Below are 14,371 nucleotides of genomic sequence, written 5' to 3'. Positions count from 1 at the left end.
AATAAGTATTATCTTTCATCTAACATACTGATTGTGGTTACAGGGAGAAAGAGGGGACCCTGGACCTCAAGGCATGCCTGTAAGCTCCTTCATCAGTTTGTATGGTAGAAATACATTACTTTCATTTTCAGCTTTTCCATCTAGTTTGAAATGCTCTGCAGAGGTAGTAACCCACATCACAGTTCATCACTTGACTTATTAGCAGTGTTTGTATGGCTAGGCTCAGACTTATGTGAGAATCTGCATATGTTATAATTGGTAACTTAGTTTGTTACCACCTCAGGGCTTCTTAGAATGGTTTCCATATAAAAGTTGTAATTTGTAAGCCATATCTTGCCAACCTTTTTCGAAAGAAGCTAAGAAGCCACATTAACAACAAATATGAGAGAGCATCAAATTGTTGAGGCACAGGATTGTCCTCTTTCAAAGTTCCACCTGTAGGGGTTTTGTTCATTGGCTTGTTTTGGCAACTAGACTGATTTCAGAAAAAGTTTTCATCCTTTCATTGTGCTGCCTGCCTTCAAAATAATATGCTGCTGCTATGTATTGCAGATGCTCCAAATGGTGGGCAAACTTGTGATTAAATTACTTCACACCATTTTACTCATTATCGAATTCCACACAGAGATATTCATCTCCTTCTGTTGCATTTGTAACTCCTGACCCATAGTTGAGATATTATTTTATTCATGTACTATAATGATAGCTTATAGCTTATATTCTAGAACATTAATCATCATACAAATAAATTACGGTAGTTGGTTGTTGCTGGTGTCTGGATTATTGTCTTCTAGCAATTCCAGTTAGTGGGAAGAGTAAGTGGTACATTATGAGAGCTTTTGCATACCTACTTTCTCCTGAGGAAAACAAAATGTTACTTGTTATTAATAAGCATAATATTGTGTGATTGTGCAATCTGTACTTAGGGTCATAGAGGAGAAAAGGGACACAGAGGTCCATCTGGATTCCCAGGCCAACCAGGGGAACAGGTATAATTTTCACATTTTAACCTCTTAACTGACACCATGTTAGAATCTGCCTGTCTTTATCTCCCAGTTCTCCTGCACATCAATTCCGTAGGAGTAACAGAGATGATCTGAGATTGGATGTTCCTTCCTGCCAATAATTCTGTTGGCAGTTTGCCGATTCCCTAGTAAATTTTACAAACAAATCCATTTTTAATCTGTACAAAGTTTATTACAAATTATTTTTCTTTGCTTATACCCATCTATCTTCCTCTAGCAGTGTCAAAAATAAAGCTTCTTTGTCTGCAATAAAGACAATCAGGGAAAAATAGTTCTGGTCCATATTCTGCAGAGGATATGTTTGAATAGTGCAACATATTAGTAGGGGAAAATATTAAGAACAAGAACAGGACAGAGAGTACCAGGTCTGATTATATCAACATTCTTCTTTTCACAGGGTTTTCAAGGTCAACCTGGTTTACCAGGTGAACAGGTGAGAGATTTTTTGTTCCTGGAAAGTTTACAACGTCTTCATATTGATAATTACTTTTGGAAATACTCTTCATTTTTTTTAAAAAAATCCTAAAATTAAATAATAGTGATATATTTTAATATAAAAGGATATACCAATAGAGTAAAACTCTGATTTAATGGATCATGGAGGCAGGGGACATCCTTTAAAACTGTAAATATATGATTTATAGAATTGCAGAATTAATTTAAATATTTGCAGTAAATCCTTGATTTAACAGACAAACTGACAAAGATTTACCAGACATCAATCCATTAAATGAGGGTGGGGTCCAAGTGAAAAATATTTCTGTTGTTCTCATGTGAATTTAGTGTATCATCTAAAGAGAATAATCAGTGTATTTTCCTTCTTTTAATATATTGATATTTCATTAGGGGAATCCAGGAATTGGAGTGGAAGGACAAAAGGGAGAGCCGGTAAGAAAAAAGTGGCAAGTGGGGTTTGTACATTAAAATATTTAGCAGTAAACAACAAATTGCAACTTTTCTTTTTCATAAATTGAGCTGTTTAAAATTTCTAGGTCAGTGATGGCAACCTTTTAGAGACTGAGTGTCCAAAAACTGGCCCCTCCCTGCTCTACCTCCCTGTTCCGCCCCTGGTCTGCCCCCCCATCTCCTGCCCTGCCTGCCCACAGGACCACTCACTGCCTCCAGGGCCCATCGCAGATCATCCAGGCAGCCCAGCAGTGCTATGGTGGCCACACCCTCTGCCCGTGTCCTGCAGCATCAACTGCATGATGGGATGTGAGGGCAGAGTCTTGTCTACACTGCCTGGCTGCCATGTCCTTGGCTGCGCTGCTCCATGTGGGCCACGCTCAAGGGTGACTCTCCTTCAGGGAGAGGAGGGGGTCGTGGGGGGAGGCAAGGCTGGGGCAACAGCATGTGTGCCCACAGAGAGGGCTCCGAGTGCTGCCTCTGGCACCCGTGCCATAGGTTCACCACCACTGTTCTAGGTAGTGAGTTTATTGTAAGGGGCTAAATTTGGAATGGAGAAAACACAAGCAGAGCTTTATCTTACAAGAAGCATTAAAATGTATTATCATTTTGCAAAGAAATGAATTCTATTTAATCTTCTATTTAGTCTGAATAGAATCTGAGGTTTATTTTCAAGTGAACCAGATCTAATCTAATCTCTACTAAATCGCTTATGACATCCTAGATTTTTGAATAGTAATTGATTAGCAAGTTGAGTATGAGTCAACAATTTGAATGGCTCCAAATTGAAATGCAGATTTAAACTGCATCACAAGAATTCTCCAGATTATAAGACACAATTGCTCCACTTTATTCTGCATTCATTACACCCCTTAATGAGTATTTGTCCAATTAGAGGTATTGCATTTTAATAAGGATTCAGAGCAATGAAAGAGACTGAGAGGGATAGCATTCTTGAAATACCCGAAATAATGTCAAACAGGAAATGGTCAAAAATATTATCCATCATTCTAGAGTCTAGGATAAAAACAATCAAGTTTCAAGAAGACAGAATGTGACTGAATGTTAACCAAAACTGTTTCACTCTCAATTTAATTGATATGTTCAAGTGGAAGCTAAACAGCTATAGAGTGAAATTGTTTCAATTGGATTCCTATTTTGAGCAAGCATTTGCAATCAGTTACCTAAATGGCTTCTTCCAAAACTACATTTTAATGATACTATGCTTCTATTATTATTTTTTTTTAAAAAAAACACTAAAGTATACAGCTTGTTATCTTCAGCAAGCAAGGAAAACTTGAAAATCTCAATTATTTCATTCTCTCATGGGTAGATAATAATCTCTGAATGTTAAAATATTACATGGAAAAAGAGATGACATGAGAAGGATATTATCAGAGATGAGTGCCAGGTTCTTGTACTACAGATTAGGGATCTGCAACTCACTTTTGTTAGACTGTTCACTCTGTTGCTCTTTCCAATCTTTGTAGGGTGATGTAGGACCTCCTGGATCTCCAGGACAGCCATTATTGGTTGGACCGCCTAGTTCTAGACTCTTAAAGGGAGAAAAGGTATGTGCATTATAAAATTTATGATTGCAAACCAATAATGCAATGTAACATTTGTCTAATTGTTTTTTGCACTTGTTTAATAATATGATGCCATTAGAAATGTATTTGAACATAGCAATGAAAAACCTCCCTTCTTACAACCCTGTAATCACTTAATTCATGGTAGAGTCAGGGTGACTGGATGGAGCTGAGCGTGTACTGGCCAGATGCCCTTCCTGACCTCATACAGAGTTCACAGCAGATATTTTTTTCTTTGCACCCTGGGAGAGAAACATCTGCCATTAACCAGGATTAAAGTCTCAACCTTCCAAGTGGGAGGCAAGCGTCTTCACCACTAGGCCACCATGCTGCTCTATTTGAGTATAACAATAAGCCTACCAATTGAAGGGAAACTCAATTCATTGGAATCACTCTAATAGCTATGGCAGAAGTTTCTTGTAGAGACAGATACTTGTACATTAGCATCCTAAGCAGCTAAATTTATATTAGCATGTTGCAAGTAATACTACTATAGAATTTATATACTTGTCAAGCCTTGCAAGGCTGACATGGATAGGAAACAAGGACCCCTTGGAATTTTGGAAAGGGTAATGTAGCAGAATCTTGAAAACCTATCAAAGCAATTCTCTTGCTCAACTTATAACCAGGATAATTAAGGCGGAATTGAAGGGTCCTTGGTGTTCTCTGAATTTGGTTCTTTTCTTGCAAACATTTCATTATCCAAACTAGGTAACATCATCAGGTCTAGCACTGATATTACCTAGTGTGGGTATTGAAAGGTTTGCAAAAAAACAACAACAACAACCCAAGCGCAAAGAGCATCAAGGTGCCTTCATTTCAACCCTGAGCTACAAATATTCTCCTTTATTGGTAAGGCTGAATTGCTCCAAGTCTCTTTCTTATGCCTCCCTCCTCCCCAGGCTGAGATGTCCTTTTTCCTCTCCTGGGTGATGGCCCTTTCCCCTCTCCTGGGTTACCAGGGTCTTCTAGATATTTGATTACAATGCTCAAGGCAATGGCTGATTTTACATTACACTAAGTAAGGGTACATACAGGACTACATACATGTTAGCCCTTGACTTAGTTCCAACAGATCTTCCCATGGCTAATTAAAATCCAGATTAGAAGTTCCAACACCCACTCCCTTGAGGTCATGTGATTGCATCTTGAGTGCTCAGCAACAGGCTGCACTTAGAGCCATTTGCATTATTTATTTTACAACATTTTTTGCCAGAAACAGTTGCTTACTTCCAGTTTTCGGCAAAAAGCACCCATTGCAGACATTGGATTAATTTAACAATCACCACATTCACTTAGCAACCTTTGCAAAAAAAAAGATCATAAAATTGGGTACAATCATGTGATTGCTTAACATCCAGCATGACTGATGACCTACTTAAAAATCAGCATGACTGATGACCATAATTCATATGAGATTCATATTAATGTCACTGATATTTGTAAACCAGCATCTACAGCAACAATAGGCAATTTGTGACACTCCAAAAGCTAGGAAACAGGGCTAACTGTGAGGATCCTGGGAACTGTAGTTCAGCAATTAATGGAACACCATAGGCTGCTTACCTCCAATCTGTTAATATTATGTATGAACCAGGGTATTATGGGTTGTTAAATAAACAATTTAAACAAATCATGGTTTAGTGTAACAGGTGAAATCAGCCATTATTCTCTATAGCAAAACAGCTTCTAGCATAAAATAGATTTTGTGAAGAAGAAAAATATTTAATCTTTTCAATTTGTACTTTTTAAAATGAATACAATACAGGGTATGACAGAGCTAAAATTATACTATTTAAGCAATATTAAAGCAAAAACACTTTAATCTTTAGGGAATAAAGGGAATGCCTGGATCTACTGGCTCAAGAGGATTGCGTGGCCACAAAGTAAGTGATATGTTTTCATGAATGAATTGATAACATTCATTTCATCATGCTACTTACCAAGAACGCTAAGAAGGAACATTTTTAGTTAAATGTATATTTATCATGATGTAACTTCATTTTATCAGCTGCCAATCCCCCTGAGTAAGATGTATGTTGGATCTGACTTCACATTACAACACAAAAGATATTGGGAAAGAATGCCATGGTCCCCAAATGATATAGGTTGCTTTTTCAACAAAATACAAGTGGAAAACCTACTCTATATATTTTCCCCCTATTCTATATATTTGCAATTAGAGTAGGTTTGAATTAGGCAAGTAGTGTATCTAATTTAATTTAGATTTTTTTTCTATGAAAAAGAGCAGCTCAGCTGCATATTTCCAAGCCAGTGTTTTTTTTTTGAAGATACGGCTGGGGAATTCTGGGAGTTGAAGTCCACACATCTTCAAACTGCCAAGGTTAAGCAATATTTGCTAAATCTCTTTTAAAAATGACTAGAAAGGATGCACTTACATTAATTGTTCTTGGGTAACTCCTTAGAGACAACTGACTTAAATGGCATAGTATCAATGGGTCTTTGGAATTAATGAGATGAGGCTCTTATTTCTTTTTTCAGAATTAGGAAAAAGGCCTTCTTTAACAATAGGCTCCCCTCTGTAACTGCAATCCTAAGTGTTCCATTTGCTAATTTTATTGGAAGTGAATGGCAACCAATCTTGAAATTATGTAACTGGTGTATTTTGAAACATAACAGGGTGCATTTGCAATTGGAGACAAGGGTGATAATGGGATTCCTGGTTTTCCTGGAGAGCAGGTAAGAAATTAAAAATGCTATCTTTATCTCATTTTAATGGTGCATTTTTTTTTAAAAAAAAGTTGTATACTTTCTATTATCATCTATATAGGATTTTTAAATAGTGATTTTATGAAGTATTATTGCAAACTGATATATGGAATGCTTAATGTATGGGCCATCCATTAGACATTGTGAAAGAGGCTGCCACTTCTATTTTAAATCCACATACACAAGTAAATAAAGGAAATTCTGCCTTCAAAGGCTATTTTGTTTTTATTTTCTTACTAAGCAAAATTTTTATGTAGAGCAGGGTTTCTCAAACTTTAAATTTAAGATGTGTGGAATGGTTGGGGAATTCTGGGAATTGATGTCCACACATCTTAAAATTACCAAGTTTTAAAAAATTGATAGCCAGCAACCAGAAAAATTAAAACATCAATTTTTTGACTATATTCTAATGAATGAGTACAGCATTCTTTATTGTGATTAAGTGAAAGTATTTTATAGATTCTCATTTATTTGTCATTTATGTAATTCATCTATCATCAGGCATCTTTTCTGCCCCATATAAAACAATGTTTTGGTTTATTGGAAAATCTAAATAATGCTTTATTTTTGTATTTTTCTTGAGGTACAGCTTTTGTCAAACCTTTTACTATCTTTTTATTCCTTAATTCCTCTAGGGAATTCTTGGTTCGTATGGTTCTCCAGGTTTACCAGGAAACAAGGTAGATACAATATACAGAAATTGTATTGCTCATCTGTAGGGTTTTTTTTAAAAAAGGTGAATGGATCCATCTATGACTAGGTAATTGGATGAAAACAGAGAGGAGAAAATAAGAGTAATTGGACACTTGTCACAATACCAAAATATAAAAAGTAGAACTCTCCAGAAAGATGTGCTGATGCCTTTCAATTTCTTCATAAATGTTCTAGAGATTAAAGTTAGCCAAGTTTAAAGTTTCATCAAGATCTCATCAAATAAACTAAGCTAGTAAAAAGAGAATTGTGTAGATGTCTTATAGCCATTTCCAAGGTATGAAAATGGAGGCAAAAGATGACAAAGGTGTTTCAAAAACAGCAAAATCTTATGCTAATTAAAGAAAAGTCTTTTTCATAATAAATTTGAATCTTTACTGTGCTGAAAGTTCTGATTTTCTATTTAATATAATAATGCTGGTTATTAATGGGGATTAAGATTGTTAATGGTTACTAGTCAGGTTGCTAATATGCAATTTTCAGCATCAGAGGTATGTATCTCTGAAAAACAGTGCCTGGAGAATTAGAAACTTAATAACTTTCTTACAGAATTATCTGATTACCATTGAAACAGGGTCCTGTACCAGATAAGTTTTTAATCTGGCTTTATTTACTCTATTGCAATCAGTGCAAAGGATATACCCATAGTTTTGTCCAGTTGCCGTGTTAATAATATACACACCTTCCACAATCTGTGAGGCATTAAAAATATTTTCCAATTATTTTGGATTCCTAATAACTTTGAATTTATTTTATTTTCTTAAACAATCAAACACATTCAACAATTTGTTTCAGGGTAAAACTGGAACACATGGAATTCCTGGTCAAGATGGCTCGATAGGCATTAAGGTTAGTTATAATTAAATTTGTTGTTCCTCTCCTTACCCTGCCTTTTTATACACTAAAAGCAATGAAATCAATTACGATTTCAGGTTTATATTTCTATCCATTTTTATTCAACATGTATCATTGCAAAACAATGCAACAGGGTCATGTTATTTGAAGCAATTATGTATGGTTGGTCAAGTTCATCATTTACCTTGTGTTGTTCTAGGGCAGTGTTTCTCAACCTTGGCAATTTTAAGATGCCCTTCTGGCTGGGGAATTCTGGGAGTTGAAATCCACACATCTTAAAAATGCTAAGGTCAAGGAACACTCCTCTGGGAAAATGTCACACAGCGTTGCTATTTTTATAGGGGAATCCTGGAGAGAATGGGCAGCCTGGACCACCAGGACCTCGAGGAACTACACACACTGGACCAAAGGGTTAAGCAAATCTTGTTACATTACAGTATATTCATTTCCCATAAACCGTAATAAAATCCAGTTATTTTAAATGCGAGTATGCTTTCAATTATCCTGTACAGGTATTCAGGGAGACCCGGGAGACCCTGGATTTTCTGGAGAGAGAGGAACAGATGGATTTCCTGGTTCTCCTGGTGACAAAGGAAGTCAAGGGGAAGATGGAGTCAGTAAGAGACATTTTAACTATCTTATTTAGATGGAATTAAATGGTACCATTTGTTTTCAACTCTTTCCACGGATGTTATAGAGACACATTCTGAAATGAAAATTTTATATATAATTTCTTGCATAAAAACTAATGCTTTGAATATTTTAGCAAGATTTTAAATCAGAAATAGTCACTTGTTAATTGTTTACATTTTGTTTGCTAATGGATGCTGACATACAGTATCTTCTTACTGATGTTACTGCTTTTAAATGTTGTTTCATTTCCTTGTTTAAGAAAGTAACTGTCGGTTATAATTCTCTGCATTCTACAAGAATATCTAATTAATTCCAATAGCATGTTAGTCTTTAGGGCTATGCAGGGCTTAGGATTTAAAGACAAATAGGAAAAGGGCTGCATCTTTTCTTAGGATGAACGGATGCTGTTTATAGTTGCAACATAATCCCAAATAAAGGCAAATTTGCTTTATGGAATTGCAGATATGTGCAAGGTGCACATTCTGAATGCTCCAAAACAATTTTTTATTATTACATTTAAAGCATCGCCCTTCTGTACCTGTTTGCTAATTGACATGGTCATTAAAAGCCTGACCTTGGCAATTTGATCCATCCGCTGTCACAAAATAGACACCAGCAACTTCACATCATTTTTTTTTGTTTTGGTTCTGTTTCACTTTTTTTCAAGGATCTTTTTGTAACTATGTTTTAGGTTGGGGGGAGGGTTGGGATTGACTATGTGGAGTTCTTGGTGCTCTCTGAACTTGATTGTTTGCTTGTTGATGTTTCACTATCTGACTAGGTACGTCATCAGTGCTGGTGTGTGTGAGGTTTACTTCTTGTTTTGGATTTAGACCAAGCTAAATCCAAAAACACTGGCAGCTTGCCATTCACATACATCAGTCATCAATAGACACATAGTGATAAATCACATTTACAGACCCTGAGTTTACATGGGGCTAACCTTGAAAGGTATCTGGAACTTTAGCTGGTATACAATGTGGCCATGCGGGCAATTTTAGGCACCCAAAGAAGGGCGGTTTCATTTGCAATAAAGTTCAGCTAATTTATACATTTCTGCATATATCGGTTTAGGTGTCAGTTCTTATTGGTTCAGCAGAAATTTATAGCTGAAAAAATGTGGAAAGGGTTGCAGTATCATGCATGTAACTACTATTAAGATTCATTTTAAGAGGCTATAGCGAAGTATTGATTTTGGAATGGGTAAACATGAATGTTGCAATCAAAACCATTAAAACTGATTTATAGTGATATAGTCTACAGAAAAAAAATCTAGTCTGTGAATATGAAAAATCAAGTGTAGGAATCTACTCTTATTTGCAAGAAAGCAATTAACTTGCTTTCACTGACATACTTGAAAAAATAGTTTAAATAAAAATCCGAAGAATCCAGAAATTAAGGCGACTGTAATACAAATGGAATCATGTTAAAATGTTCAATAAATAAACAGTTCAAAACAATAGACTGTTTCTGAGCTGGCCTGCATGGAAGCAAAGAGATACAGAAAAAACTCTTTTTTTCCTGTTATCCTGGGATCATCTAGATTTCTTACCATCTAGGTCTAGTAGACCTTCTTCTGACAGATAGTGTTTTTTCTTAAATGAAATTATTATTTCTTCTGTTTCAAGGCTCATTGTATACTCATTTCTCTTTCTTCTGTAGGCTTTCCTGGTCCCAAAGGTGCATTGGGTGTAGAGGGTCCTCAAGGCTTTCATGGTGGCCCTGGTCTCTCAGCTCAATCTAGTACATCTCCAGGAAGGCCAGGATCTCCAGGATTACCTGGTTTTCCAGGAGTACCAGGACAACGGGGCTTGCCTGGACCACCTGGTAAGATAAGCCAAATATTGAAGCATTGCATGAGAATTGAATGATTAATAATTCCAGAATATCACCTGAAAGCAGCCAACATTTTCTATAACATTTCCTCTAAAGCAGGCATGTCAAACTCGTGACATCACGTGATGTTGCGCAACATATTGGGACTTTTTCTTTATTGCCGGCAATGGGGTGGGTGCGGTTTCAGCGTGACACATCCAGCCCGTGGGCTGGCAGTTTGACATGCCTGCTCTAAAGCAAGGAATATGAATATACTTCAACTAAATAGAACACAGTTTTTGATATAAAATCAATCTTACCTTATTTGTGAGTGTGTGGTGGCAAGGACAGCATAGGAACAAGCTTATTGTATGACATTTTCATTCTATCATAGTCATCCTTGACTCCATTCCCACTCTGCCTGTCCAGATAGAGAGAACCTGAGAGGATATGTGTAGTGTATTATTTAGGGTGCGGGGCTAGGAGCAGGGAAATCCAAGTTCTAGCCCTTCCCTTGAAATAGAAGACAGTTGGTTGTCTTGGGATCATTCTTTCTCAGTCTAGACTGGAAAATCAAAAACCCTCTGTATACCAGCTATCACTGGACCAACATGGAAGATTGTGGTCCACAACTATCAGTGAAGAGTCTCCATCTTATAGTAAATTAATTAATAACAACCATACAGTTATGTGACATATTTGCAGTGAAATAGGCAATCAAATGTTGTGTTTCAGGCTTTATTCAATATTTTAAACTAATCAAGTTGTATGTTACTAACAAATTAAATTTTACTTGAAAAGGTTGTAAGTATCTGGAAACCAGTAATTTACTTCCCACCTGCATATGAAGTCTCACAACATCTTAGTAAAAAAGTGTGAATGATCTCCCAATGCTTTCATGTAGACAGAAGAGAATGGTTTGGTGCCAAATATTTTCTGGACAGAATCCAACAGGAAAAACCAGAGATATGATACAACAATATTCCTAAGTGAAGTTCTGACATCTGCTATGGAAAATTGCTATACTTATGGCCACTGAGTACTCCCAAGAAAACTGGTAGCTTCATACTTTTCCTATTCAGCTCATGGGATAAATAATATACCAGATGACTAAAGTCCCATATCCTACGCCAAGGTCTTGCTTGCTTATTTATTTATTTATTTATTTATTTATTTATTTATTTATTTATTTATTTATTTATTTATTAATATAATGTTGGTAGACTTTCTAATAACTTAAGATTTTGGACAGTGAACAATAAATAGCAGGAATATAATCAGCAAAACAACATTAAATAAACTATGCTACTGATACTCATACCTAACTTAGGGCAGAATACAGGTAGTCCTTGACTTACGACCACAATTGAGCCCAAAATTTCTGTTGCTAAGTGAGACATTTGTTATGCAAATTTTGCCCCACTTTATGACCTTTCTTGCCAAATTTGTTAAATGAATCACTGCAGTTGTTAAGTTAGTAACACAGTTGTTAAGTGAATCTGGTTTTCCCATTGACTTTGCTTGTCAGAAGGTTGCAAAAAGCGATCAGGACACTGTAACTGCCATAGATATGAAGCAGTTACCGAGCATCTGAATTTTGATCATATGATCTTGGGGATGTGCAACGGTCATAAGTGTGAAAAACGGTCATAAGTTTTCAGTACCATTGTAACTTTGAACGGTCACTAAATGAACTGTTGTAAGTCAAGGACTACCTGTACAGAAAACTACTATACTCATTTGGCCCTCTATAATGTAGTAAGCAAGTAATTCACTACTTTCATTTGATGACTACTGACTGGAATCACACAGTCAGCTCAGAGTGGAACTGCTGGAATGCTTGCCAGTGACCCAAATGGATTCCACAATTAATGTTAGTGAATGTTGCTGACAGATCTATAAAGATCAAGAGAAACTGAGTCCATTGCTGTTTCTGTCCTATAACTATGCTTGATTGTGACTGGAATGGAACCTCTAAGTTTCTCTGTAGCTGATTCACAATCACCAAAGGAATGATTGGAAAATGGGTAAAAATTGTCACAAAAAAAAGTAGATCACATGAAGGCTTTTTCAAGCAAGGTACACCCCTGCCTCCTTCAAAATAGGTGGCATTGTGTCCTGCTCCTGTAAATGTATGTTGACTGTCCTTGAATCCATCCACTCATATCCAACTGAGCTTCTTGAAGGGTGTCCTGCTTATCCACCTCTAAATGGCATGGATCTAGTTCTCCAGTGGCATATTTCATTCCATAAGAATTCTATCCACTTCTTTAGTACAAAAGAATCCCGGAGAGGAGTAGAAGATGCCACTTCACTCATTACAGTGAGTTCTGTCTAACTGGCTTCCAACCCAAGACAGGAATTGATTTATTAATTTGTATACCGCCAGTTTCAATTCTTTTGCTTACAGTATGTGATAGCGAAAAAGAGATGAGTGGGACATTTGCTGCACCACCACAAATGCATCCAATGCAGTGGTGGGATTCAGCCAGTTCACAGCACGTCGATAGAACCGGTAGCTAATTTTTTGTTGCCCAGGCCCAGAATGGACTTCCGGAAGTGGCATCCACACAAAGAACTAGTTGTTCACATACCTGAATCCCACCACTGATCCAATGATGTACTTTATCCTCCAATCTTTCCCTAAAAGGACTTGGGTTAAAGTGTTGCTGGGCAGTAATCTACAGAAGTAATCAACACGGAGAAGAATTGAGCACAGTTAATCTGTGTGCTCTAGATGTGTTAGGATATGTGAACTCACTATTTTCTTGATCATGTTAACTAGAAATGATAAATTTAAAAGTGGGAAATAGATTTCCAACTCTTCAAGGTTAAGGGAAGATTCCCTTACTAATGGTCTCATTACTGCTTCTTTTAGTCATCCCACAAAGATTCTTTACCTCCCATAAATAATAATCAGCATAGTGGTAGCTCTTGCCTCTCTAGACAGCCTACCTATACCATTAAGCTGAAAACAATCTGAACAATGAAGCAAGGAGTTACTACAGTTCATCAATATATCCAGCCCCCAAATTGTAGACGTTATCTGCAAATAACAATGCAAAAATCTCACAGTTATTTATGGGCTATTCTGATTCTTCCTTCCCAGCTTCTTGTAGTTACTCTACAATGTAGAAAAGCAATGCCAACCATTTATATGCAGATGCAATGGAGACAGAAAATATTAATTCAAATGGACTTTAGTCTGTGCTCAGTCTTAGAAAGCAGAAGTAGTAACTGTCTATTTCTTCAGGCTTAAGAGTAGGGATAAATTTGATTTTTTAAAAAAATGACAGAGGAAAAAATACATTTATATTATAAACATGCATTATTTTACATCCTCAAGGTGTTGCTTGTAAGGGGAGAGGGTCCTCTGGAGAACCAGGAGATAAAGGTCAAAGAGGATCACCTGGAGAAAGAGGTGGAAAAGGAGAGAAAGGCAAGTATATGCACCCCTCACAAACCAAATATTTAAATACTACAATTTGGAGTCATTTATGTCCTTAAAGCCAGAGCTCTTCTATGCATCAAATTAAATGAATCAGCCATACTAGATAATAGAAAAGGGCTGTGACTGCTGACCTTCCACTTTTTCTGTCATGCTCTTTTTTCTTCTGACCTCCTGTGTCCCTTGAGGAAGCATTGTACCGACATTTTCTTCAATATTACCTATGGTTAAGGTATGTGATTGTATGAAGTAATAATAATAATGATGATGATGATGATGATGATGATGATGATGATGATGATAAAATTGGAAGGGACCTTGGAATGTGAAGTTGGGGAGAAAGACAGAATAAAACAATGTAAACAGTGGGTGCATTCTCCAGTAAAGTTTATTTTTCATGTAGAAGGGTGGCAGAGTTAACTATTATTTAGTTTTCTCACTGGCTTCATGTAAATGCTTTGTTTATATAGGAAATCCAGGGAACTGCTCATGTGGGCTTGGTCCTTGTGGTCCACCTGGCAAACAAGGTCTACCAGGAATACCTGGCAGAAAAGGAGAAATGGGAACACCTGGAAAATATGGAAGAAAAGGTGATCCCGGTTTTCTTGGTAGAAGAGGAGAACCAGGACCCTTAGTGAGTAATTGCTTTTTAAAATTAT

At 36.6% G+C, this 14,371-nt stretch overlaps 1 protein-coding gene across 1 annotated transcript in view; it reads left to right on the top strand.

Moving 5' to 3' along the window:
• The window catches only part of COL4A4 (collagen type IV alpha 4 chain), a gene marked incomplete at its 5' end in the record, with an annotated part of 64,300 nt that overhangs the window by 15,383 nt on the left and 34,546 nt on the right, over positions 1–14,371 (top strand). Inside the window, 14 exons of the mRNA XM_029283982.1 lie at positions 44–79; positions 927–989; positions 1,423–1,458; positions 1,872–1,913; positions 3,422–3,502; positions 5,353–5,406; positions 6,161–6,220; positions 6,886–6,930; positions 7,757–7,810; positions 8,158–8,227; positions 8,329–8,433; positions 10,112–10,276; positions 13,611–13,703; positions 14,183–14,346. Of these exons, the coding sequence (XP_029139815.1) occupies positions 44–79; positions 927–989; positions 1,423–1,458; positions 1,872–1,913; positions 3,422–3,502; positions 5,353–5,406; positions 6,161–6,220; positions 6,886–6,930; positions 7,757–7,810; positions 8,158–8,227; positions 8,329–8,433; positions 10,112–10,276; positions 13,611–13,703; positions 14,183–14,346 (1,068 nt within the window). The remainder of the gene's footprint in view (positions 1–43; positions 80–926; positions 990–1,422; positions 1,459–1,871; positions 1,914–3,421; positions 3,503–5,352; positions 5,407–6,160; positions 6,221–6,885; positions 6,931–7,756; positions 7,811–8,157; positions 8,228–8,328; positions 8,434–10,111; positions 10,277–13,610; positions 13,704–14,182; positions 14,347–14,371) is intronic.

This window comes from Protobothrops mucrosquamatus, unplaced genomic scaffold (assembly GCF_001527695.2).
Source record: "Protobothrops mucrosquamatus isolate PMUCROS unplaced genomic scaffold, P.Mucros_1.0 scaffold306, whole genome shotgun sequence".
NCBI lineage: Eukaryota > Metazoa > Chordata > Lepidosauria > Squamata > Viperidae > Protobothrops > Protobothrops mucrosquamatus.
This window is presented reverse-complemented; position numbering and strand designations above follow the sequence as displayed.